This window comes from Callithrix jacchus, chromosome 15, assembly GCF_049354715.1.
Source record: "Callithrix jacchus isolate 240 chromosome 15, calJac240_pri, whole genome shotgun sequence".
Lineage (NCBI taxonomy): Eukaryota > Metazoa > Chordata > Mammalia > Primates > Cebidae > Callithrix > Callithrix jacchus.
In genome coordinates this window covers 88,727,629-88,750,782 of record NC_133516.1, presented here as the reverse complement: position 1 = coordinate 88,750,782, position 23,154 = coordinate 88,727,629, and the positions used below count along the sequence as shown (strand labels likewise).

Sequence of the window (23,154 nt, the reverse complement as noted above, 5' to 3'; positions counted from 1 at the left end):
TTTATCCCCTCTACCATTGATGGGCATCTAGGTTGATTGCACATCTTTGCTGTTGTGAATACTGCTGCAGTGAACATTCTTGTGCATTGCATGTCTTTGCTATTGTGAATAGTGCTATGGTGAATATACTTGTGCATGTGTCTTTATGGTAGAACAATTTATATTCCTGGGGATAGATACCCAGTAATGGGATTCTCAGGTCAAACGGTAGCTCCTTTTTAAGTTCTTTGAGAATTGCCAAACTGCTTTCCGCAATGGTTGAACTAATTTACACTCCCAGCAGCAGTGTATAAGCATTCCTTTTCTCTGTAACCTCACTAGCATCTGTTATTTTTTGGCCTTTTAATAATAGCCATTCTGACTGATGTGAGATAGTATCTTACTGTGATTTGATTTGCCTTTCTCTAATGATTAGGGCTGTTGAGCATTTTTTCATATGCTTGCTGCCCAGATGTATGTCTTCTTTTGAAAAGTGTCCATATCCGTTACCCACTTTTTTAATTGGGTTGTTTATTTTTTGCTTGTTAAATTGTTTAAGTTCCTTATAGGTTTTGGATGTTAGAGCAGTTTTCAGACACATAGTTTGCAAATATTTTCTCCCATTCTGTAGGTTGTCTGTTTACTCTGTTGATAGTTTCTTTTGCTGTGCAGATACTCTTTAGTTTAATTACGTCCTACTGGTAAATTTTTTTTTGTTTTTGCAATTGCTTTTGGTGTCTTCATCATGAATTCTTTGCCAGGGTGTATGTCCAGGATGGTATTTTCTAAACTTTCTTTCTTTCTTTTTCTTTTTTGAGACAGGGTCTTACTTTGTCACCCAGGCTGGAGTGCAGTGGTGCAGACATAGTTTACTGTAGCCTCAAACTCCTGGGCTCAAGCAGTTCTCCTGCCTCAGCCCTGCAAGTAGCTGGGACTATAGGTGCACACTACCACACCTGGCTAATTTTTGTACTTTTTTGTAGAGATGAGATTTCACCATCTTTCCCAGGCTGGTCTTGAACTCCTGAGCTCAAGTGATTCACCTGCCTCAGCTTCCTAGACTGCTGAGATTACAGGCGTGAACCACCATTCCTAGATTTTCTTCAAGGGTTTAGAAATTGTATGTTTTACATTTCAGTGTTTAATCCATCTTGAGCTGATTTTTATATATGGTGTAAAGAAGGGGACTAGTTTCAATCTTCTGCATATGGTAGCCAGTTATCCTAGCACCATTAATTGAATAGGGAGTCCTTTTCCCATTACTTGTTTTTGTCAAATTTGTTGATACCAGATGGTTGTGGGTGTGTGGCTTTATTTCTGGGTTCTCTATTCTGTTCCATTGGTCTATGTGTCTGTTTTCATATCAGTACCATGCTGTTTTAGTTATGGTTGTCTTATAGAATAGTTTGAAGTTGGGTATTGTGATGCCTCTAGCTTTGTTCTTTTTGCTTAGTATTGCTTTGGCTATTGGACTCTTTTTTGGTTCCATATGAATTTTAGAATAGTTTTTTTCTAATTCTGTGAAGAATGTCATTGGTAGTTTGATAGGAATAGTATTGAATCTATGAATTGCTTTGGGTAGTATGAACATTTTAACAATATTGATTCTTCCTATCACTAGCATGGAATGTTTTTCCATTTGTGTCACCTCTGATTTATTGGAGCAATATTTTGTAATTCTTGTTGTAGAGATCTTTCACCTCTCTGGTTAACTGTATTTCTAGGTATTTTACTTTTTTTGTTTGTTTGTTTTTGCTATAATGAATGGAATTGCAGTCTCAGCTTGGCACTCAGCTTGGATGTTGTTGGGTATAGATATTTTCCAAGTTGCTTGTTTTCTAGCCCTGTCTTTCAAGGATGCCAGTGAAGCATAGATTTAATCTCTTTACATAATCCCATATTTATCAGAGGCTTTGTTCATTCTTTTTTCCTTATTTTTGTCTCAGTTAATTTGGAAAACCAGCCCTCAACCTGTGAGATTCTTTTCTCAGCTTGTTCTTTTCTGCTGTTAATACCTGCAATTGTATTATGAAATTCTTAGAGTGAGTTTTGCAGTGCTATCCGATCAGTTTGATTCTTTCTTAAAATGGCCTTTGTCTTTCAACTCCTGTATCATCTTATTGTATTCTTTAGATTTCTTGGATTAGGTTTCGTGTTTCTCCTGAATTTGGATGATTTTCATTGCTATCTCTATTCTGAATTCTATTTCATCCTGGTTAAGAACCACTGCTGGGGAACTAGTATAGTTGTTTGGAGGTAAGAAGACACTCCAGCTTTTTGAGTTGCCGGAGTTCTTGCACTGGTTCTTTCTCACCTGTATGGACTGATGTTCTTTTAATGTTGGAAGCTGCTGTCTTTCGGATGGGTGTTTTTGCTTTTATCTTCTTTGATGCCCATGGAAGTTTGACTGTAGGTTCAGTTGACTGGCCTTACTTCTGGAAGATTTCAGGGGGCCCAGGCTCAGCTCAGAACTCCTGGACTGTATGGCATACCCCCCACTGCGGGGGTAGAGTTAGAGGACATGGTTTTGCATGCCCCCGGCTTTGTTCTCTGGCCCTTCGAGGTTAGAAATCTGTTGCATTGGAGGTGTGGAGGTGTTCCTAGTCCCACTGGCCACGTACTCCAATGGGGGGTGCTGGCCAAAGCGCTTCATTAGGGTGGTGGCAGTGGGATCTGTGCTTGCTCATGAATGCCAGCAGCCATGATGGCATGGTGGGGTGCTTGTGCATTGGCTGGGGCAGGGCACTGGTGGGAGCCCTTTGTTTTCACAAGTGTTACCTTTGTTTTCACAGGTGCTGTATACTGGCTAAATATGTTGGTGTTGTGTTGTGGGCTGTGATCCAATAAGTAGTGTTTAAGAGTATTAGCTGGCAGATAGGCTCTTAACTCTGCCGCACGACTTACCTGTGCTTTGGCATCGTTGGCAGTAGTGCTCTGGGGTGAGAAGGGAGAGTGATGACCCTCTCCCATAGTCAGCTCTTGGGTCTTGGAAGAGCCCCCTTCGACTGGCTCTGTGCCTGTGTTTCTTTGGTTGGATGTTCTGGACCATGGGACTGTTTTAAGCAGGGGCCATGGTTGACAGACAGGCCATATACTTGCCAGGTCAACCCTGCAGCAAGAATTATACTCTGCCCCTCCACTGGCTTACAAACCCAGGCATCTCACCTCTCTCAGTGATCTGAGAGTGAGGCTTTTCTATTCTTAGGCATCACTCAAGCCTGCACTTCCTGCTTGGCTAGGAGCTGTGGAACTGGATATGGTCACCTATTCTGCCATCTGGGCACTTCCCAGGGGAACACAGGGTTGTGCCTGCCCACATAGTTGAGGCAGAAGTGAGACCACTTGACTGGGCACTCTAGCAGGCATGGCCTGTCTAGCTACCAGTAGCAGGGGTGAGTGGGAGTCACCTACCCTGCTGTCAGGGTGTTTCCTGGGGCAACAGGAAGCTGTGGCTGCCAGCTGAGTTCAGGCAGAAGTAGGACTGTTGGGCTGAAGGCTAGCACAGCGGAGTGAAGCAATCTTTCTGCTCCCAGGCAGGACCGTAGCCTTTACTGGGGATATGGTACTGGTGTCATTCTGTTCCAGGGTCCAAGGCCTATAGAAGTCCCCATGGACTTGAGAGTTGTTGCCGCAGAAACTCTGGGTGGCTCTCTGACGCAGTTTAGAAGTGTAGAGTGGGGCCCAAGGAACCAGGAGAATTCTCCCATTACCAGTCTTGCATGGGTCCCTGTGTACAATCCCCCAGGGAGCTCTCACTCATCCTTTCTCATACTGAGGAGCTTTTCCTGGCTCCGTGCTGATCCCAGATGGGCTGCTGCCCAGCTTTGCTCCTCTGCCCTCTGTGTCCCCTTGCTGCCTGGATGGATTCTGACATGGTTTCTTAGATGATTAGCTAGTAGGGTCAGTGTTCACCAGCCCTTTTGTTTCCTGTCTGTGAGAGCAGCTTCTAGTTCACCATCTTGACCCAAACCCCTTACTCTATTTTTAATTAAAGCTCAGTTTTAAATTATTTTACCCAACATTTTATATTTAAAAATATGTAAAGCTTCAGAAAAAATGCATGAGTAGTGTAATAACATCCATATCCACTTGCCTAGATTAATCAATTTTTAAATTATGGCAAAACGCACATAAGATAAAATTTAGCATTTAGCCATTTTGAAGTGGATGGTTCAGTGGCATTAAGTACATTCACATTATTGTGCAACCATTGCCGTTATCCATCTTCAGAACTTTTTCATCTTTCCAAACTGAAATGCTATACCAATTAAACAGTGACTCTCCATTTCTTCCAATTCTTGATGATCATCATTTTATTTTCTGTCTCCGTGAATCTGACTATTCTAGGTGCTTTGTATAAGTGGAATAATACAATGTTTGTCCTTCTGTGACAGTCTTAATACACTTAGCATAATGCCTTCAAGGTTCATCCATGTTGTGGCATGTATCAGAATTTTATTCCTTTTTTTAAGGCTGAATAATACTGCATTGCATGTATGTACCACATTTTGTTTATCCATTCATCCATTAATGACATTTGGGTTGTTTACACATGTTAGCTATTGTAAATAATGCCACCATGAACATTGATGTGCAACTGTCTGTTCAAGTCTCTGCTTCCAGTTCTTTTGGGCATATACCTAGAAGTGGAATTGCTGCATCATATAGTAATTCAATCGTTAAATTTTTGAGGAGTGGCCATACTATTTTCCACAGTGACTGTACTGTTTTACATTTCTATAAGCAATGGACAAAGTTTCCAATTTCTCCACATCCTTCCAACACTTATTGTTTATAATAGCTATCTAATGAGCATGAAGGTTCACCAGTTTTAAAACTTTATTACATCAAAGGATTCTTAAAATTCTGCAATTCCTGCCCTTTATTATTTTGGATCAATATATCAAAATGGTTTATATATCCTTTTGTGTACTGTAGCTATTTTTCTTACCATTCATTCATATTTTTTATATTATGATAAGCTTCACTTAGGTATTGGAGGATTGACAATTCCGAGATGATGTTAATTAGGTGATGTTCTGGTAAGCAATACTCAGTAAGTAGACTGAGTACTGGTCTATTTACTGAGTAAGTAGTACTCAGTAACATTGAGTAACTGGTAACAATGGCAAAAATACAATGGTAACATTCATAGGAAGACAAATACTTTTCTTTTATCCTTATTGACAGTTGCTTCATTGAGTAGCATGCAGTTTTAACAGCAGAATTAAATGACATCTTTAAATTCTATTTCTGATTAACAATGGATTGTTTGTATAATTTTCCTGAAACAGGCTGACATGTGACCAAAGTAATCTTCTGAAAAGTATTTTAGAAGTAGTTGTGTGTCTTCTTTTATATATACCTAAATAAATTATTTACAGCAGATCCTGGATGATAGACTCTAGGGTTTATGATTGTGTCTTTTAAATTTAGTTATAAGATTTTGCCAGATACTCAAAAGGGAATTTCAGGATCCCTCATTATATCCTCAGATCTAGCGGCATAAAAGAAGTTGAGTAAAATTGGCTGTATTCTAAAGCCCCACTTCCTTCTGTCGATGAGTATAATGGGGTTAGATAAAGGCTGCTATGCTTTAAGATGTTGGTAAATAGCAATCAAACATACTGGTATTTGCCCCAGTCAATTTGTGCTAGGGCATTAGGTGATATAGCCATGTCTTTGAATAGAGTTTGTATTGCTTTTGTTAATACTTTTTAAAATTTTTGGCTTCCATGAAATGGCCTTCACTGTGTTCTAGAATTATATTTCTGTTCAATTGTGTATTTAATCACTATATTGTCCCTAAGCAAATAAAAGAAAATTTTTATCAGATCTTACCATAAACATAGAGATATGATCTTAGAGTTTTCTTAATACAGCTCATATAATTATTTATGTTCCATTTTCTTACCTTGACTGAAGATTTTAGCAGACAAGCCACTGACATTACATGATTTCTCATAACGTTGACATAATTTCTATGAAAGTTGATGTCAAGGTTATATTGTTTCACAATGACAAATATCTTTTAAAGTTTTGCCCTCAAGGATGGGAATATTGAAGTGTTGTTCCATCTCTGATAAGGCTGGCATCGTTACTTCTCTTCATAGATACCGTGGGCTTTAAAAAGAAGCTTGCAGATGAAACAACTTTTAATTTCATCATCTAATGAAAGGGAAAAGGATATTAATAAACAATTTAGAAATAAATGGATCAGAGATGGGGAATATGCCATATTTAAGGAGAGTACTTAACATTTAAACTCTCTTTTCTTTAATGTTAAACTTACAACACCCAGTTATAAGGAAGTTAGCACTAGTCAAAAATATACATTTTAATAATTCAAAAACTCCTTTGATTTCATTTAAAGTCATACTGTTCAAATTTCTAGAACTAACTCATTTTGTGTTTGCTGTGGTTAGATGTAGTGTCTACCCCTTGGACTGCAGAACTTGGAGGTGATCAGCTGAGAACCATGACCTATACTATAGTCCTTAATAATCCACTTACTGGAAAATGCACTGCTGCCACTGAAAAGCAGGTACGTCTGCTTTGTCAGCATTCAGAAGAGTCATGTGTGGGGAAAGAGAGAAGACGCCTATTCTAGTTCAACACTTTACAAGACAATTTCAATAAACAAATGGCAAGAAAAAAGGGAGGTTAAAAGAGTTTACAGGTTAAAAGAGACTTAAAAGGCATGTGAGTCATATCCACCCACTCCTAATTCAAACAAACCAATTGTTAGAAGGTATTTATGAGATTTCAGGAATTGTTCCTTTTTTTATGTATAGTAATGGTATTCAGCTGTGTTTTAAAGAAAATAATATTTATTTTAAAAGAGATATATGGAAGAATCTATAAAGTGATATAGTGAAGTATTTACGGATGACGTGATATTGATGTCTAAGATTTCCTTTAAAAGTCATCTAACCAGGCAGAGCATTGGTGGTAGAGGCAGGGAATATGGAGGGAGGACAAAGGAAGCAAAACTGGGCAGAAGTTAGTGTTGCTTCATTTCTACTCTTTCATGTGTTCAGAATGTTTCATTGTAAATGATTTTTTTAAAAGAATACCAGGCCAGTTGTGGTGGCTCATCCCTGAAATACTAGTGCTTTGAGAGGCCCAGATGGGAGGATCACTTGAGACCAGGAGTTTGAGATCAGACTGCGCAATGCAGTGGCACTTTGTCTTTACAAAAAGTAAAATTAACCAGGCATGGTGGTGCGTGCCTGTAGTCCTACCTACTTGGGAGGCTGAGGCAGGAGGATCACTTGAGCCCAGGAGTTTGAGGTTACAGTGAGCTGTGATCTAGCCACTGTACTCCAGCCTAGGCAACAGAGCTAGACCCTGTCAAAAAGAAGAAATAAAGAAAGAAAGAGAGAGAGAGGGAAGAAAGGGAAAAAAGGGAGGAAGGGAGGAAGGAAGGAAGAAAGGGGAACACTACTGAAATCTAGTGTACAGAATTGTGTCAAGAGTTAGGGCCAAATAACTAGATTCCTGCTTTGACACATGGGAAGAGATTGAGTTTTTGAAATTAAATAATGTACGAGCTATTTAATGCTCCACTTCTGTGACCAGAGGGGTACTGTCATACAGTGGAGTGTGTGTTTTAATCAATTTGTGTTGCAGTATATGATTTGCAGGTAGTCTGAAAACATCTCTTAACGTCTGAACCTGTTGTGCTCTTGTGGTTTTGTCCATTAGCATTAAAAAGAATGTATTTCCATACCTTTAAAAAATTATTATTATTTTTTGACTCAGAATCTTGTTCTGTTGCCCAGGCTAGAGTGCAGTGGTGCAATCTCAGCTCACTGCAACCTCCACCTCCGGGGTTCAAGCGATTCTCCTGCCTCATCCTCCTGAGTAGCTGGGACTACAGGTGCATGCCACCATGCCCAGCTAATTTTTGTATTTTTAGTAGAGATGAGGTTTCACTATGTTGGCCAAGATGGTCTTGATCTCTTGAACTTGTGATCCACCTGCCTTGGCCTCCCAAAGTGCTGAGATTACAGGCATGAGCCACCTCGCCTGGCCAAAAAAATTATTAAAACATTGTCAAACTTAAGAAAAGTTTGGTATTTTGGTATTGGGGAGTCTTCGAAAACTTTGGAAACCTGCACCCCTCCTCTGCCCTACCTTAGAGGATAGGTAGTAAAGTTATGGTTAAAATAAGAAGGGTTTGGCCAATGACCATTTAAAATCCTGTTTAGGAAAAGCAGTGTTTTATTTGTTTACTGCCCTCCTTGACTTTTTTGGTGAAAGGTGGTTTTGTTGAGATTTGATTAATTTTGAGGTGGGGTCCTTACTTAATTCAATCGATTTTTGAATTGTTCAGCTAACGGGAACACATAAAACTCTATAAACTTATAAAACACATAAGAGATTATATGGTTTGTCCTCATGCCTAAAAGAAAAAATTAACTTGACAATGAAATAAACAACAGAGAGGCAGCGAATACAGATTCTGTTAAGTCCCTGTCTGCTTCTCTTTAAGAGACATGGTCTCACTCTGTTGCTCAGGCTGGAGTGCAGTGGTGCAACCACAAATCACTGCAGCCTCAAACTCCTGGGCTAAAGTGATCTTCCCACTTCATTCTCTCAAATAGCTGGGACTAAAGGCATGTGCCATCAAGCCCAGCTAATTTTGTTTTCTTTTGAGACAGAGTCTTGCTGTGTCTCCCAGGCTGGAGCACAGTGGGGCGATCTCGGCTCACTGAAATCTCTGTCTCCTGGGTTCAAGTGATTCTCTTGCCTCAGCTTCCCCCGAGTAGCTGGGATTACAGGCATGCACCACCACACTCAACTAATTTTTGTATTTTTAGTAGAGATGGAGTTTTGCCATGTTGGCCAGGCTGGTCTTTAACTCCTGGCCACAAGTGATCCACCCAAATCGGCTTCCCAAAGTGCTAGGATTACAGGCGTGAGCCACTGTGTCTGGCCTGATTTTTTATTTAAAAAAATTTTTTTTGGTAGAAGCTGGGTGTTTTTATATTGGCCAGGCTGGTCTTGAATTCCTGACCTCAAGCAATTCTCCTACTTCGGCCACCCAAAGCGCTGGGATTACAGGCAGAAGCCACCACACCCGGCCCTCTTTTTCTCAATTTATAGACAACAGAGTCAGCATGTAGGTTTTTCTAGCTTCGTATATAGGTTTCTCATGTCTTTTGCAATTTTTGAGAAGGAATCCTAGTATACATGTTCTAAATTGGCAAGAAGATTCATATATTAACCATACACATACAAACATTTTTTAATCTTATTTTGGCAGACACTGTATAAAGAAAGTCGGGAAGCACAATTTTATTTGGTAGATTCAGAAGTACTGACACATGATGTCCCCTACCACGATTACTTCTATACCGTGAACAGATACTGTATCATCCGATCTTCAAAACAGAAATGCAGGCTCAGGTGAGCTGCAGTAAACGAGTATGTTAGGACAGGCCAGATTATGCCCTGGTAATTTATTCATCCTGAATTCTTAGTAGTAGCTTTATACAACAATTTTATTTCTTGCTAAAATTAAATTTCCAACAGTGATGAGCAAAGAAGTGGGGCTTCTTAGCTAAGGCCCCCGCTTGATGAAGGCTTTGACATCCGGAGCTACATGATCCAGACTATGTGTCGTTCAGCTACCACAGGAAGAGAAAGCTGTAGAACTGTGTTCACAATCCATTGACCAGAAGCAGTCTTGTGACCTTGTTTAACGGCAAAGGGGCTGGGAGTTTTGGGGGAGTGCACAGTGAGCAGTTATTGGCTCTGCTGCAGCAGGAAATGAGAATTGTTGGTGCATTACAGAGAGTGATGGGCCATCATGTATGTGGCCAAGTGGGGTTAATGCAGTTGTTTTCACCTAGTGTATGACCACTAGAGATTTTTTATACAAGGAATTTAGAAAATTTAGTAGACATTTGGAGCCTTTATTGCTATTTAGATAAGGAAAATTCAGGGCTTGAGAAAGGAAATAAGTAAAATGGCAAGTACTTAGGAGGAAAATGTGATGAAATTATTAGCAGCACACATTAATTTTTTATATAAAAGTTATCCATGAATACATTTTTAAATAATATTAATGACTTTGAATCCTTTTGACTTTCCACTGAATACAATCTTACATTTAATTATAACATGAATATAACTAAAGTCTGCTCTTCAAATAAATATTCTTTCCTTCTTATTCTGTTAGAGTTTCCACAGACTTGAAATACAGAAAACAACCATGGGGCCTTGTCAAATCTTTAATTGAGAAGAATTCCTGGAGTTCTTTGGAAGACTATTTCAAACAGCTTGGTTTGTAAATTTTTTTATTTATCTATTTTTGTGAATATGGCATTTATTAACAAAATAGGTTGGCTTTTCATTTGGATTCATAACAGGAAACTGGTTAATGATGCCGGGACGACTCCTGCTAAGGTGGTTCCCACTGTTCCACTTGCTCTGCCACTTAAGGAATTTCAAAACTCTTAATTTTCATTGGTCAAACAAATACTTATATAGTGCTGATTTATTTATTTATTTATTTAGAGACAGAGGCTCCCTTTGTCATCCAGGCTGGAGTGCAGTGGTGCGATCTCTGCTCACTGCAACCTCCGCCTCCCAGGTTCAAGTGATTCTCCTGCCTCAACCTCCCAAGTAGCTGGAACTACAGGCGTGCACCACCACACCCAGCTAATTTTTCATTTTTAGTAGAGATGGGGCTTCAACATATTGGCCAGGCTGGTCTCGTCTTCCTCGGCCTCCCAAAGTGCTGGGATTACAGGCATGAGCCACCACGCCAGGCCATATATAACGCTTATTATATGTCAGACATATATAATAAAGTTCTATGTGCTTCACAAATATTAACTCATTTCATACTCAGAACAACTCTGGCATGTAGGTACAATTATTATTTTTCATTTTACTAAAAGAGGAAAATGAAACATAGAGAGGCTGACTTTTATCAAGATCACACAGTTAAGAGCTATTATATCCCTTTGCCTCTGTAAGGAACTAAGGAGTAAGCTCTGGGGAGATCTTGGGGCCACCTCCCTTATCAGATGTAGCTTTCCTGCGCTTATGCAGGCCAACTTGGCAATGGCAGTACGTACATGTATGGATTTGGTGGAGGTGGGTACTAGAGGCTGACTGGGGAAAACGATACAGTGGCTCTGTTTGGATATTTCTTAACATATACATTGATAAATATATATACACACATGTGTGTATATGTAAGTATGTGTGTGTATATATGCACACACACATACATGAGCATAATTTAAGTTTAGTTGAAGAAAAGCTGGTGGTCAGTCAACTCAAGGTAATTTAAGGCTTATCATCTAGTTTCGTGATAATTTTCCTTGACTTTCTTCTTTGTCTATTTCATTATTAAATTATTCATCAAGAGCAGAGAAAATGACTGAAATATTAGTTTGGCCACTGAATAAGTTTCTAATAAAAAAAATCTGGCAGAGGAAAAAGTTGAAACAAATGACAAAAATGAGGTTTTTAGGTTGTTTGCAGATTTTCTTTGCTAGTGTTTCCTTTCTTGCAGACCCTCACTGAAAATTAGAACTAGCATATGCTACTCCCTCCTGTAAGGTGGACAAGTACCATAATCTGTTTCGGAAATCTTTCTTATGATCTAGTGTAAGTGGGTAGCCTGTTGTTTCCATAGCTGAAGTCATTACATTAATATGCATTAATACATTAATAACATAGCACATGGCAAATTTGCTCTGATGATCCTATCATTTATTAATACACATTCTTCCTGGAATAATGAAACCTCTTTATGGGGTCATTGTGCTCTCTAAAGCTTTTCATTAAGTGTAAGATTTGAATCTAGGCCATAAGAACCTAAGGAATTTGTTAAAGAAAATTATCAAGGCTTAAACAAATGAACAAAAATAACCACCAAAAAACCTTGTATCTTATAGTTGAGGAGCTTTCCCCAGTATTTAAATATTCTTTTTTTTTTTCTTAGAATCAGATTTGTTAATTGAAGAATCTATATTAAATCAGGCCATTGAAGACCCTGGGAAACTTACTGGCCTACGAAGGAGAAGGCGAACATTCAACCGAACAGCAGAAACGGTTCCTAAACCTTCTTCTCAGCATTCCTCTGGAGATGCGGGCTTAGGTGCCATAGATGATATTACAGGTAGTTGTCACCTGGTAAACAGAGATGAAAGGTTTTTACTTTAGTTATATGAAGCAGAATGTGCCTCTTGTTTGTAAGTCTTTCCTCTTATATTGATAATGTTTCTCAAACTCTGTGTTCCTTAAAGATAACTAATATCTAAGTATAAAGGAGCGGTTGCAAAATGGCAAGCATGTAACTGATATATTTTATTTGGCCCATGTAGCATTTTAAAAATTGGACATTAAATGTTTTTTTTTTAATTTTATTTTATTTTTAAGATAGGGTCTTGCTGTTACCCATGTTGTAAGTGGCACAATCATGGCTCCCTGTAATCTCGAGCTCCTAGGCTCAAGCAAACCTCCTTCCTCAGCCTCCCGAGCAGCTGAGACTATAGGTTAGCACCACCATATCTGGCTAAAATTGAACCTTTTCATATAACAACTCAATCTGACAGCCCAGCACCCAAATCCCTTCATGGGTGCAGTTGGTTGGAGCATAGTAGTAGCTGCCTTGTTAGATTGAATGTGCCCCAGCTTGCCACAGCACCCACCACAATCACAACTCTGCCAACTTCAGAACCACTTTGCTCATTTATTTGCTGCCTAGCATTTATAAACATTCTATTTCTGTGTTTGAGTGTACTGCTCTCTTAATCCTTATATACTGTCAGGGCCAGCCCAGCAAAACTGCAAGATAAAATTTGACTTTTATTATTTCCATTCTCAATTTTGAACACATCTTACATTTAATAACTGTAACACCCTTCCTTTCAGAGGTATAAACCTGTCATAACTTCTCATCCTTTTACATTATCAGATCTTCTGTTGAGGCTTGTATCTTTGTGAGAATATGTTTATCTACTATTTAAGATTAATGCCTCTTTAATTTTGAAATTTAAAAGTTTGGGTAACAATAGATTACAATGTTTTGTTTTTAAGGAGGGAAGCATTCTATGTAAGGCCAGTTAAATATTATTTGCAGAGACATTTGCTTATTGATATTAGTTTCTTAGCTATCAAGCATGTTGTATTGAATTGCTTATTTAATTGCAGAGTAAAGTGATTTGCAATATAGGACAAATTTTAAGGACTGCCATAAGTTTTCTCTTTGTAGATTTGTTTCATATTACTCAGGATGTCAGAAATTTTAAAAAGGGGTGCAGGAAATTTGCCCAAAATCACGTTGTCTTTACAAATAACTTTTAAAAATTTCTTTTTCAGTTCTTTTCAAATGAGTATTAAATTTTTGTCAGTTGTAATCACAATTCTCATTCTAATGCAGCCTTTTTCTTGTGACCTACAGGAAAGAAAGAGGAAATGGAAAACTATAACATCACTATTATTGTGGTGATGAGTATTTTGTAAGTATGTGTTGTGAATGCTTATTTTGCTTGCGTCTGCATTTATCTTTAGTTTCCAAAAAAATTTGAATGTATTTGTACGTTATTGCATAGAAATTGCCATTATTTGACTAATGCTGGCCTATAAAAGTAGCAATTTTATAGGTTTCAGAATTACAGCTTTATATATGATTTTTCAGAACTGGTAAATTTGAGAAAATACAAAGTACTCATTCAACAAATGTTTTTATTAGTTAATCTGATTAATTTCTACAGTCATCGGTTTTTATGGACAGTTTCATAAATTTAAAGGAAATATTTATATATACATGCTGGGGAAATCCAGTTAACACTATTTTATATGGGTCTTATGTAAATCTGCTGTACCTAAGAATTGCTTAGGGTGCTTGCTAAAATGCAGATTTCTTGACCCTTGTCTGAGAGATTGATTCAGTAGCTCTTGAGTAGGCATCAGGAATTAGTATTTGAAAACATATACCCAAGGTTATTCTGATGCAAGTGATATAAGCATTACATGGTGAAAAATACCGGGACAGTGTCTGAATCCACTCAGCCAGTCATATTTAGAATATTAATATTTACATGGCTCTATATGTATCTTGAGGCACTCTGATAGATTTAATTGAATTGGTTGTGACTTAGTGATATATTCTAGGTGATAATTTTTTGGATTGGAGCTTCAATATTAGCTTTTTTTCCCCCTAATTATAGATTTTAGAACATAGAAGATGTTTTTTGTTCCTTTGGGTTTTATGGAAGATTTTATATGCTCTGCTTAAATCAGTTTTCTATGACAGTTCTGAATAGCAAATATTATCAGTGTTCTTTTGCATTACTTCATAGAAAATGTTTACTCAAAAGTTGGAATATTAATCTCTATACTATTTCAATGCCATAATAATTTCAAAGATTGGATTTTCCTATTATCTTTTCCTTGAAAAAAATCTTGATGGGTAAAAGTGAATAAGGGCAAATCAATATTTTAATGAAAAAGTAGAGAGATATGATGCCACCTATATATTTGCATGTATATTTATAAGGTATGTAACCATTCACTCGAAAGGCTGCTGTGAAGGCTGGGTGCTGTGGCTCACACTTGTAATCCCAGCACTTTGAGAGGCTGAGGCGGGTGGATTGCGAGGTCAGGAGTTCAAGACCAGGTTGGCCAAGATGGTGAAATCCCATCTCTACTAAAAATACAAAAATAAGTTGGGTGTGGTGGTGGGTGTCTGTAATCCCAGCTATTCGGGAGGCTGAGGCAGAGAATTGCTTGAATCTGGGAGGTGGAGGTTGCAGTGAGCCAAGATTGCACCACTGCACTGCAGCCTGGGTGACAGAGTGAGACTCCCTCTCAAAAAAAAAAAAGAGGCTGCTGTGAAAACCATTCCATTAAGTTCATTTAGCATGTAACATTTTATATATGACACCATTAATGCATATTTGGGACTGGATACTTCCTTTGTCCAAGTTGAACTAGAATAATTTTTGCTGAATGGCAATTTTATTTTTTTGCTGGCTTCCACTGGGAATAAGAGGTACATCATACTATACCTGAGATCAGCTACATATTGATCTTCATTTCCTTTTTTGAAAGGCAGCATTATGGGTGTATAATTGCCTGAGCCAAAGGCACCCAAAATAGATCCTAAAAGCTGATCTGGTAGATTTCTTTTTTTCTTTTTTTTTGGAGACGGAGTTTCGCTACTGTTGTTACCCAGACTGGAGTGCAATGGCATGATCTCGGCTCACCGCAAACTCCGCCTTCTGGGTTCAAGCAATTCTCCTGCCTCAGCCACCCGAGTAGCTGGGACTACAGGTGCACACCACCATGCCCAGCTAATTTTTGTATTTTTAGTAGAGATGGGGTTTCACTTGTTGACCAGGATGGTCTCGATCTCTTGACCTCGTGATCCACCCACCTCGGCCTCCCAAAGTGCTGGGATTATAGACGTGAGCCACCGCGCCCGGCTGATCTGGTAGATTTCTAAGCTGGTGGTCTCACATCAGCACTGACTAGGATTCCTAGCAGAGCGGGGAGATGTCAAAGACAACCCAAACCTGTGAGTTAGGGTTATTCGAGGACTTGTATTGTCACTCTAATTTCCTTCCATCTTTTCCCTCAATCTCCACTTAATACTTAACAGTAATTATTTCATATAATAAAATAGGGATAATTGATTTAAATAATACCAACTGGAAAACTGTCTAGACAATACTCATTTTTAACCCTTTGCATGTATATTCTGCATTAGCAATGCTTAGGTCTGGAAAAGTGTGGTTTAACCGGATATAATTTGCTCTGCCTAGTGTGTTGTTACTAGTTTTGTTGAACGTGACACTGTTTCTGAAGCTGTCAAAGATAGAACATGCTGCTCAGTCCTTTTACCGTCTCCACCTCCAAGAAGAGAAATCTTTAAAGTAAGTCTTTTTCTTCTGACCTGTATTCACCACATTATTTCAATAATTCTTTAGTTGCAGAAAATTTAATTTCGGTTTCAGAGCTTAAGGTCTGCTAACTGTCCTGAAGCCATAAACAGCCTGTTTTTTGTTTGTTTAATTTTGGGTTTTGTTTGCAAGTTTATGGGGCTCTGATGATTTCTGGAAACAGAAAAAAGATCAGAAACTCGATTTTGAAGACGATATTTTTCTTTCAGTTTAGCCTCTGAAATGGTGTCAGGAGCAGAAAATACTCAAACGAATAAAGATCAGGCCCAGCGTTTAAAGGGAGTGCTCCGAGACTCCATAGTGATGCTTGAAAAGGTAGGCAACTCTATGCTTCGCACCTGCATCCCAGTATGAGTCAGCTGCTCTTCTGCTTATGAGAGAATATCTACCCTACTATCATTGAAGAAATCCCCCTGCTAGAGGCAGCTACCCCTGCCAGTCCCTATTAAGCAAGGGTATTATGTTTACTATGTAGTCACTTTTGTTTATTTATTTAGTTAGAAAATAGGAGGATATAATATACACTGTTGTATATCCTCTTTTTTCAATTAGTAATATATTCTGAAGATGTTTCCATATCAGCATGTATACATCTACTTCATTTTTATTGATCCTTCTGAATAAAATTTGATGCCTAATATTAAGCTCTTTTTATCGGAATGGTAGCTATTATATACACTGTCCATTATTTTACATTTATCTGTTAACCATATATCTTGGAGATACTTGCATCTCAATATATAAATCACTCCCCCTTAACAGCTGCATAAGATTCAACTATATAAAATGTGCCATAATTATCTTACTAGTAGTTTTACCACTATTGCCAATTATTTTTACTAGTATTTACAGGCATTTAATCCCCCAATTTTCTGCTTATAAATATCCTCTCAGAATCTTTATTCACATAGGCATTCCATTGATGAGGCCTTCTGATGGCTCCAGTCAGGTCCGCTGGCCCTCTACGCCTGGTGCACAGCTATCATCCTGGGTTCCTGTTGTCTGTGTCTTCTGTTTCCTGTATCCTGTGTTATCCTTTCTTAGTTTACTTCCTCCTTTTAATAGAGCATATCCAACAGTAGCTTCCTGAGAAAGAGAATTTGGAGGTAAATATTTTAAGAGTTCACCTCACTGAAAATTTCTCATTCTACCTTTTCTCTTGCTTACAAATGGTTTGGCTAAAACTTTGAAGGCATTGCTTCATTGTCTTTTGTTTCCAGTATTGCTATTGAGAATTCTAAGGCTTTTTATCAATCTTGATTTTTTTTTTTTTTTGAGACGGAGTTTTGCTCTTGTTACCCAGGCTGGAGTGCAATGGCGCGATCTCGGCTCACCACAACCTCCACTTCCTGGGTTCAGGCAATTCTCCTGCCTTAGCCTCCTGAGTAGCCGGGATTACAGGCACGCGCCACCATGCCCAGCTAATTTTTTGTAATTTTAGTAAAGACAGGGTTTCACCATGTTGACCAGGTTGGTCTCGATCTCTTGACCTCGTGATCCACCCGCCTTGGCCTCCCAAAGTGCTGGGATTACAGGCGTGAGCCACCGTGCCCGGCCACTCTTGATTTTTTAATCTGGAAACTTAGGCCTACAGTTCTGGAAAATTTCTTGAGTCATATAGTTGATGATTTCCTCCCCTCGTTTTCTCTTTCTTGACTTTCTACAACTCCTGATATTGAGATGTCAGGCTTCTATTGGATGGTTGTGTAATATTCTTACCTTTTTTTTCTATCTCTTAGTCTTTTTGTTCCACTTCTGGGAAATTTTATCAACTTTATCTTCACATTATTCTATTGAGATTTTCAGTTTTTGCTAATAAATTTTCAATTTCAAAGAGATTATTTTTCTGAATGATTTCTTTTCTTTGTAGTGTTGCAATCTCTCTCTCTTTTTTTTTTTTTTTGGTGGGGGGTGGTGGGGGAATCTCGCTCTGTCACCCAGTCTGGAGTATAGTGGTGCAATCTCAGCTCACTGCAACTTCTACCTCCCAGGTTCAAGTGATTCTCCCGTCTCAGCCTCCTGAGTAGCTGGGGTTTCAGATGTGTGCTACTGTGCCTGGCTAAGTTTTGTATTTTTAGTAGAGATGCGGTTTCACCATGTCGGCCAGGCTGGTCTGCAACTCCTGATCTTAGGTGATCTGCCCACCTCAGCCTCCCAAAATGTTAAGATTACAGGCAGGAGCCACTGCACCTGGCCATCTTTTTTAGTTTCATTTTTTTGAGACTCACTCAGTCTCACTCTGTCACCCAGCTGGAGTGCAGTGGCATGAACATGGCTCACTACAGCCTTAACCTTCTTGGCTCAAGCAAACCTCCTACCTCACCCTCCCGTAGCTGGGACTACAGGCATGAGCCACCATGCCCAGCTAATTTTTGCAGTTTTTGTAGAGACAAAGTTTTGCCATGTTGCCCAGGCTGGTCTCAAACTCCTGGGCTCAACAGCTGTCTGCCTTGGCCTCCCAAAGTGTTGGGATTGCAGGCATGAGCCACTGTGCCCAGCTATAATTATTATTTTTTAATGGCTACAATATCTTTATCTCTCTGAAGATATTATTGTTACATTTTTTTAAAATCTTCTTCTGGCATTCTAATTTTCCATGAAGATCTCCTCCCTCCCACCCCAATTTTATTTTCTGTCTTTAAGGTTAGAGAATTTTGTTAGTGTTTGGTGACCCTTGGTTACCTTCTTGTGTGGATCCCAAGCTCTGAACATATGGATTGGGCTGGTGTACCCCAAACTTCTCTGTCTATCTGGCTGGGCTCTTGGCCGAGAAATCCTGATTATCAGGACCTCTGGTCAGTTTCTACAGAGAAGACTCCTCTAGTCTCCCACCTGGTGGATTTAAGGCTGACTGCAGCATTTTAAGAACTGAGCAGAAGAGGGATAGGGGAAGGAAAGGCAGAAAGGATGGTGTCAGGATTCAGTATATACATTTTCATGTATTATCCTTGTTTCTAGTATGTACTGCTATCCTTAACAATGCCTTGGCAGCCAGAGACCCTCTGTTGTATCCTGTACAGAAAATAAAATTCCAGACTTCTGCCTGGGTAGTAGGAAAGGTCAGATATCAAGAGTTTCGTAGGATCCTTCTTTTGGCCCTTCCTCTTTATTCTCACTTCCAGAGATTCCTGGTCATCAACACCTGAGCCTTTTGAGGATTCTTTGGGTTACTTTGGTTGGTTCTCAGCCTTTCCTACCATTACTTTAGGATTCAGCTTTTCCAGGCCTGCTAAGTCTTCCATCTGCTTTCCAGTTTCCCAAGTTGCATAGCTGTTTTCTCCTTTTCCGATCTCCTTGCCCTTATAGCTTTATGCCTTTTAAAAAATATCTTTATTAGTGGGGTTAAAGGAGCAAAGTTGGATGTGCATATTTATTCCCCTCTTAACTCCTCAACTCTCTCCTGCCTGGTGTTCTTCCTCCATGGTTCCCTCAACTAATATTGCTTGAGCTAAGGCCCCCAGTGACATCTGGCTTATAAAAAGAATGTACCTTTTTTCAGTTTTCATCCTACAGTGTCAGTATTGACAGAGCAAAACATTTCTTTCTTGAAATGTATCTAATCATGCTTTCTTTAAAGCCATTAAAAGAATCTTATTGTGATACAATTCACATACAATAAAATTTTTTCTTCATAAGGTTGGGCAACCATCATCACTATCTAATTCCAGAGCATTTTCATAAACTCACAAGAAAACCTGTACACATTAGCAGTTACTTCCCAGCCCTCACTCCCCTTGACTCCTGGCACTCACTGATCTACTTTCCATTACTATGGGTGTGCCTATTCTGGGCATGTCATCTAAATGGAATAATATAATATGTGGTCTTTAGAGACTGGCTTCTCCCACTTAGAAAAATGTAATACTAAATTTTGCTACTTAAAAACATCTCCTTTGATGGGTGTGGTGGCTCACACTTGTAATCCTAGCACTTTGGGAGGCCAAGGTGGGGTGGGTGGATGGTCTGAGCTCAGGGGTTCAAGGCCAGCCTGGGCAACACGGTGAAACCCTGTCTCTACTAAAATACAAAAAATTAGCTGGGCGTGGTGGCATGCACATGTAGTCCCAGCTACTTGTGAGGCTGAGGCAGGAGAACTGCTTGAACCCGGGAGGTGGAAGTTGCAGTGAGCCAAGATCGCACCACTGCACTCCAGCCTAGGCAACAGAGTGAGACCTGTCTCAAAAATAAATACATAAATAAATAAATAAAAATAAAAACATCTTCTCTGCCTGACATCTTCCTAGCCCAAATGCTCCAGGGCTTGTGTTAGATTCTCTTCCTTTCTCTGTTATTCTCCCTTCAGGTGATCTTATTCATGCCCCTAACTTTAAATAACCACATGTTACAATGACTCCTGTCTTAGTCCATTTATGCTGCTATAACAAAATCCCAGAGACTGGGTAATCTGTAAAGAACAGAAACTTACTGCTCACTGTTCTGGAAGCTGAGGAATCCAAGATTAAGGTGCTGGCAGGTTTGGTGTCCACATATATGGCGCCGTCTACATGTTCACACATGGCAGGGGGACTGAAGGACAAAAAAGGGGCCTAGTTAGTTCCCTGAAGCCCTTCTGTAAGGGCACGAATCCACTCATAAGAGTCCTCATGACCTAATCACCTCCCAGAGATTTTCTTAGAGAAATGAGATGTCCAAGTGTATTTTAACAACAAAAGTTACAAAATTCGGTGTCAAAGTGTTAAGTTGTAAGGACAATGCTTTGAGAGTTTAGGGGCAGAAAGATTGGGGAAAACTACAGGAAGAGTGATTATGAGTAAGTTTTAGATAGGTGAAGAACATGAGGATAAGGGCATGCAAAGGCACTGAAGCAAAACTTGAGTTGTTTAGGGGATCGTGAGGAGACCGCTGCAACTTCAGAAACCATTCAGGAAAACAAGTCTGTCACTTTGCTTAATTTGATTAATGGACTCTTGGGAGGTAGATTATGCAGTAGTAGGAGAAGTATAGTCTCCAGCAAATGGGAAGAACTGTATAGCAATCATACGGATAGATATCCTAAAGAATCAGGCATTTCTTAATTAAGGTGTTATTTGGGCATCAGAATAAACAAAACTATATTAAGTGTCACTGTAAATTCTGGGCATCAAAATTAGAAATTTTCTAATCTGATTAGAAAAATTAATCTGATTTTGAAAATTTTGTTTACAGCTGAAGAGCTCACTCATTATGCTTCAGAAAACATTTGATCTACTAAATAAGAATAAGACTGGCATGGCTGTTGAAAGCTAGTGATCTGAAGGACTAAAACCGCAGAGATACTTGGAACTGTAAGAAATACCTGGAAGAAAACTAGAGGATGAAGGATTTTGTCATATTGAGATTTCTAATACAAACATTTCTTTCAGTAACATTTATGATAATTAGTCTCTGCTGGCCTTAAGAATCCATCCTTTCACTTCTTATAGTTTTAAGCTGTGAATTTCTCTACTGAACCGTGAAATATGTTGTAGAACTGAATTTTTCTGATACAAAAAGAAAATGGCACACCCTGAGCTGCATGGTATGGTCTCATTTCTACAGTGAGGTTTGAAGTTTGATGCTTTGTTAGCACAGAATCAGTATATGTCCAATAGGCTGCTTTCATAACTGAGGTAAGTCCAAGAGGACAAAGAAGACAATATAAGAAGAAACCTTTAAGTCACTACTGATTTTAAAGGATCTATTTTCAGGCATATATCATAACATTTCCACATTTGTGTATTGTAAATATTATAATGTCTTCATTTATTCAGCATGCAAATTTAATAGTCAAACTTTTTGACTCTGCATATTGATGATGATTATCTGAAAGGGTCTTCTGCCATGTTGTATCTTTTTGTATCTTTATGAAGAGTTGTTTTTTTTTCCTTAAGGTAGCTATTAGAGGTGGGATTATCTTGCCTCCTTATGTAGGATACCAGCAGTCAAAAGGAAGAACCATCCTCTGAGTTTTCAAAACCAGAAGGTTGTGTTAACATCTGGGCATTTAGTGACACATCAAATGCATACTTGAACTAAGACAGGCTTAAGCTTAGCAGTCTTTCATGGTCGAAGTGACTCCTCTGGTTGAAGATAATTTGTGTATTTTCAGTAACCATGTATGGCTTCATTCTTTATGTATGTGTGTTACTTATTTTGGTTGGTAAATTAGAAGCCAGACACAAACTTTAGCTCTTTAATAAAAAGTTCTGGGGCACGTATTTCCCAATACAAGTGTACTGACTGAAGTTGTAACTCAGATAGAAGCTTTGCCTTTTTCATAATAAGTTGTTATGCATTATTGAAAATTTTGTCTCAATGCCATGGGCTCATTAAAATAAGAACTTTGTAAACTGACTTGAAATCAGGTATTTTTTCAAGAGTTAGGGAAAGTTGAAGTGTTTTACTGTTTTGTCTCTTAAGTCCTTTCTCTGGGGAAAAAGCTATACATATAAAAATGTATATATATTCTTACTGTTTCATAAATGTATAATGTATGTATATTATTACTGTTTGAACAACTAGTGCCTTTAATTAAATGTTTCATTTTTCTCCAGACTCACCAAAGCTGCATGGCCTTGTTAAAGTCATTTTTGAGACTCCTGTAGAGAATGAAAGTATTCACTGACTCCATTAGAGGGAAAATGGGTTTCTCTGGGTGAATTCCAACTAAGGTAACCTGGGAGTATCAGTGAACCTACCTGGGTTTGCTTTGTTCTGGTAAGGATTTATGTAGTGTCTGCCTGTGAGCATGAATGAGTGGATCATAAACTTGAAGCTTTCTCTGTTTTGTGACATTTCTCAAAGTCACAAAAATGATCGACAAGGTTTTTGTGATGTTTCTTTAAAAGTTGTACTTTATAACATACCTCAAGCAAGATTACCAAAGTAAGTTGCTTTATAAATTAAGGCTAAATTCGTACGGATGCAGAATTCAATTAATAAAATTGGAGCCTGTTATGTAAATTGCATATTAATAAAATACAAACTTTCTCAGTTGTAGTTTTTCTACTTAAAAACAAAACCAGAAAGCCCGCCGTAGTGAAACGAGTACATGGGCCTACACTCTTTAAAGAAATTTTGTGCAATAATAAAACCCAAAGAGAACTCTCATCTCAGGACAGTTTCATCTCAAATACGCAGGCGACTGGAACAAAAGTACTAGCGAGGCCTGCTGGTCTAATGCAAAGGCTACTAGCCAGAAATCATGAAAATGAACAGGTTGCTAAATGAACAGAACAGGCGGCCGTGATGGGCCTTTAAGAGA

The 23,154-nt window shown here is 38.7% G+C and overlaps 2 protein-coding genes across 8 annotated transcripts in view; one reads left to right on the top strand and one right to left on the bottom strand.

Annotated features, from left to right (window-relative positions):
• GRAMD1C (GRAM domain containing 1C) overlaps positions 1–22,454 on the top strand; it is a 111,300-nt gene extending 88,846 nt beyond the window's left edge. For all 6 annotated transcript variants that reach the window (XM_035274132.3, XM_035274131.3, XM_078352140.1 and 3 more), the window contains 8 exons: positions 6,405–6,523; positions 9,251–9,393; positions 10,169–10,272; positions 11,948–12,124; positions 13,409–13,466; positions 15,774–15,884; positions 16,121–16,226; positions 21,078–22,454. In XM_035274132.3, the coding sequence (XP_035130023.2) occupies positions 6,405–6,523; positions 9,251–9,393; positions 10,169–10,272; positions 11,948–12,124; positions 13,409–13,466; positions 15,774–15,884; positions 16,121–16,226; positions 21,078–21,158 (899 nt within the window). In that variant the 3' untranslated portion in view covers positions 21,159–22,454. The remainder of the gene's footprint in view (positions 1–6,404; positions 6,524–9,250; positions 9,394–10,168; positions 10,273–11,947; positions 12,125–13,408; positions 13,467–15,773; positions 15,885–16,120; positions 16,227–21,077) is intronic.
• LOC144579607 (uncharacterized) overlaps positions 3,989–23,154 on the bottom strand; it is a 20,250-nt gene continuing 1,084 nt past the window's right edge. Inside the window, exons 2-4 of one of the 2 annotated variants that reach the window (XM_078352149.1) lie at positions 20,338–20,438; positions 12,012–12,135; positions 3,989–6,147 (exon numbers count right to left, since the gene is read on the bottom strand). In XM_078352149.1, the coding sequence (XP_078208275.1) occupies positions 20,413–20,438 (26 nt within the window). In that variant the 3' untranslated portion in view covers positions 3,989–6,147; positions 12,012–12,135; positions 20,338–20,412. Of the gene's footprint in view, positions 6,148–12,011; positions 12,136–16,860; positions 16,998–20,337; positions 20,439–23,154 lie in introns of those variants that run through there. The other variant, XM_078352150.1, reaches the window with a different exon arrangement.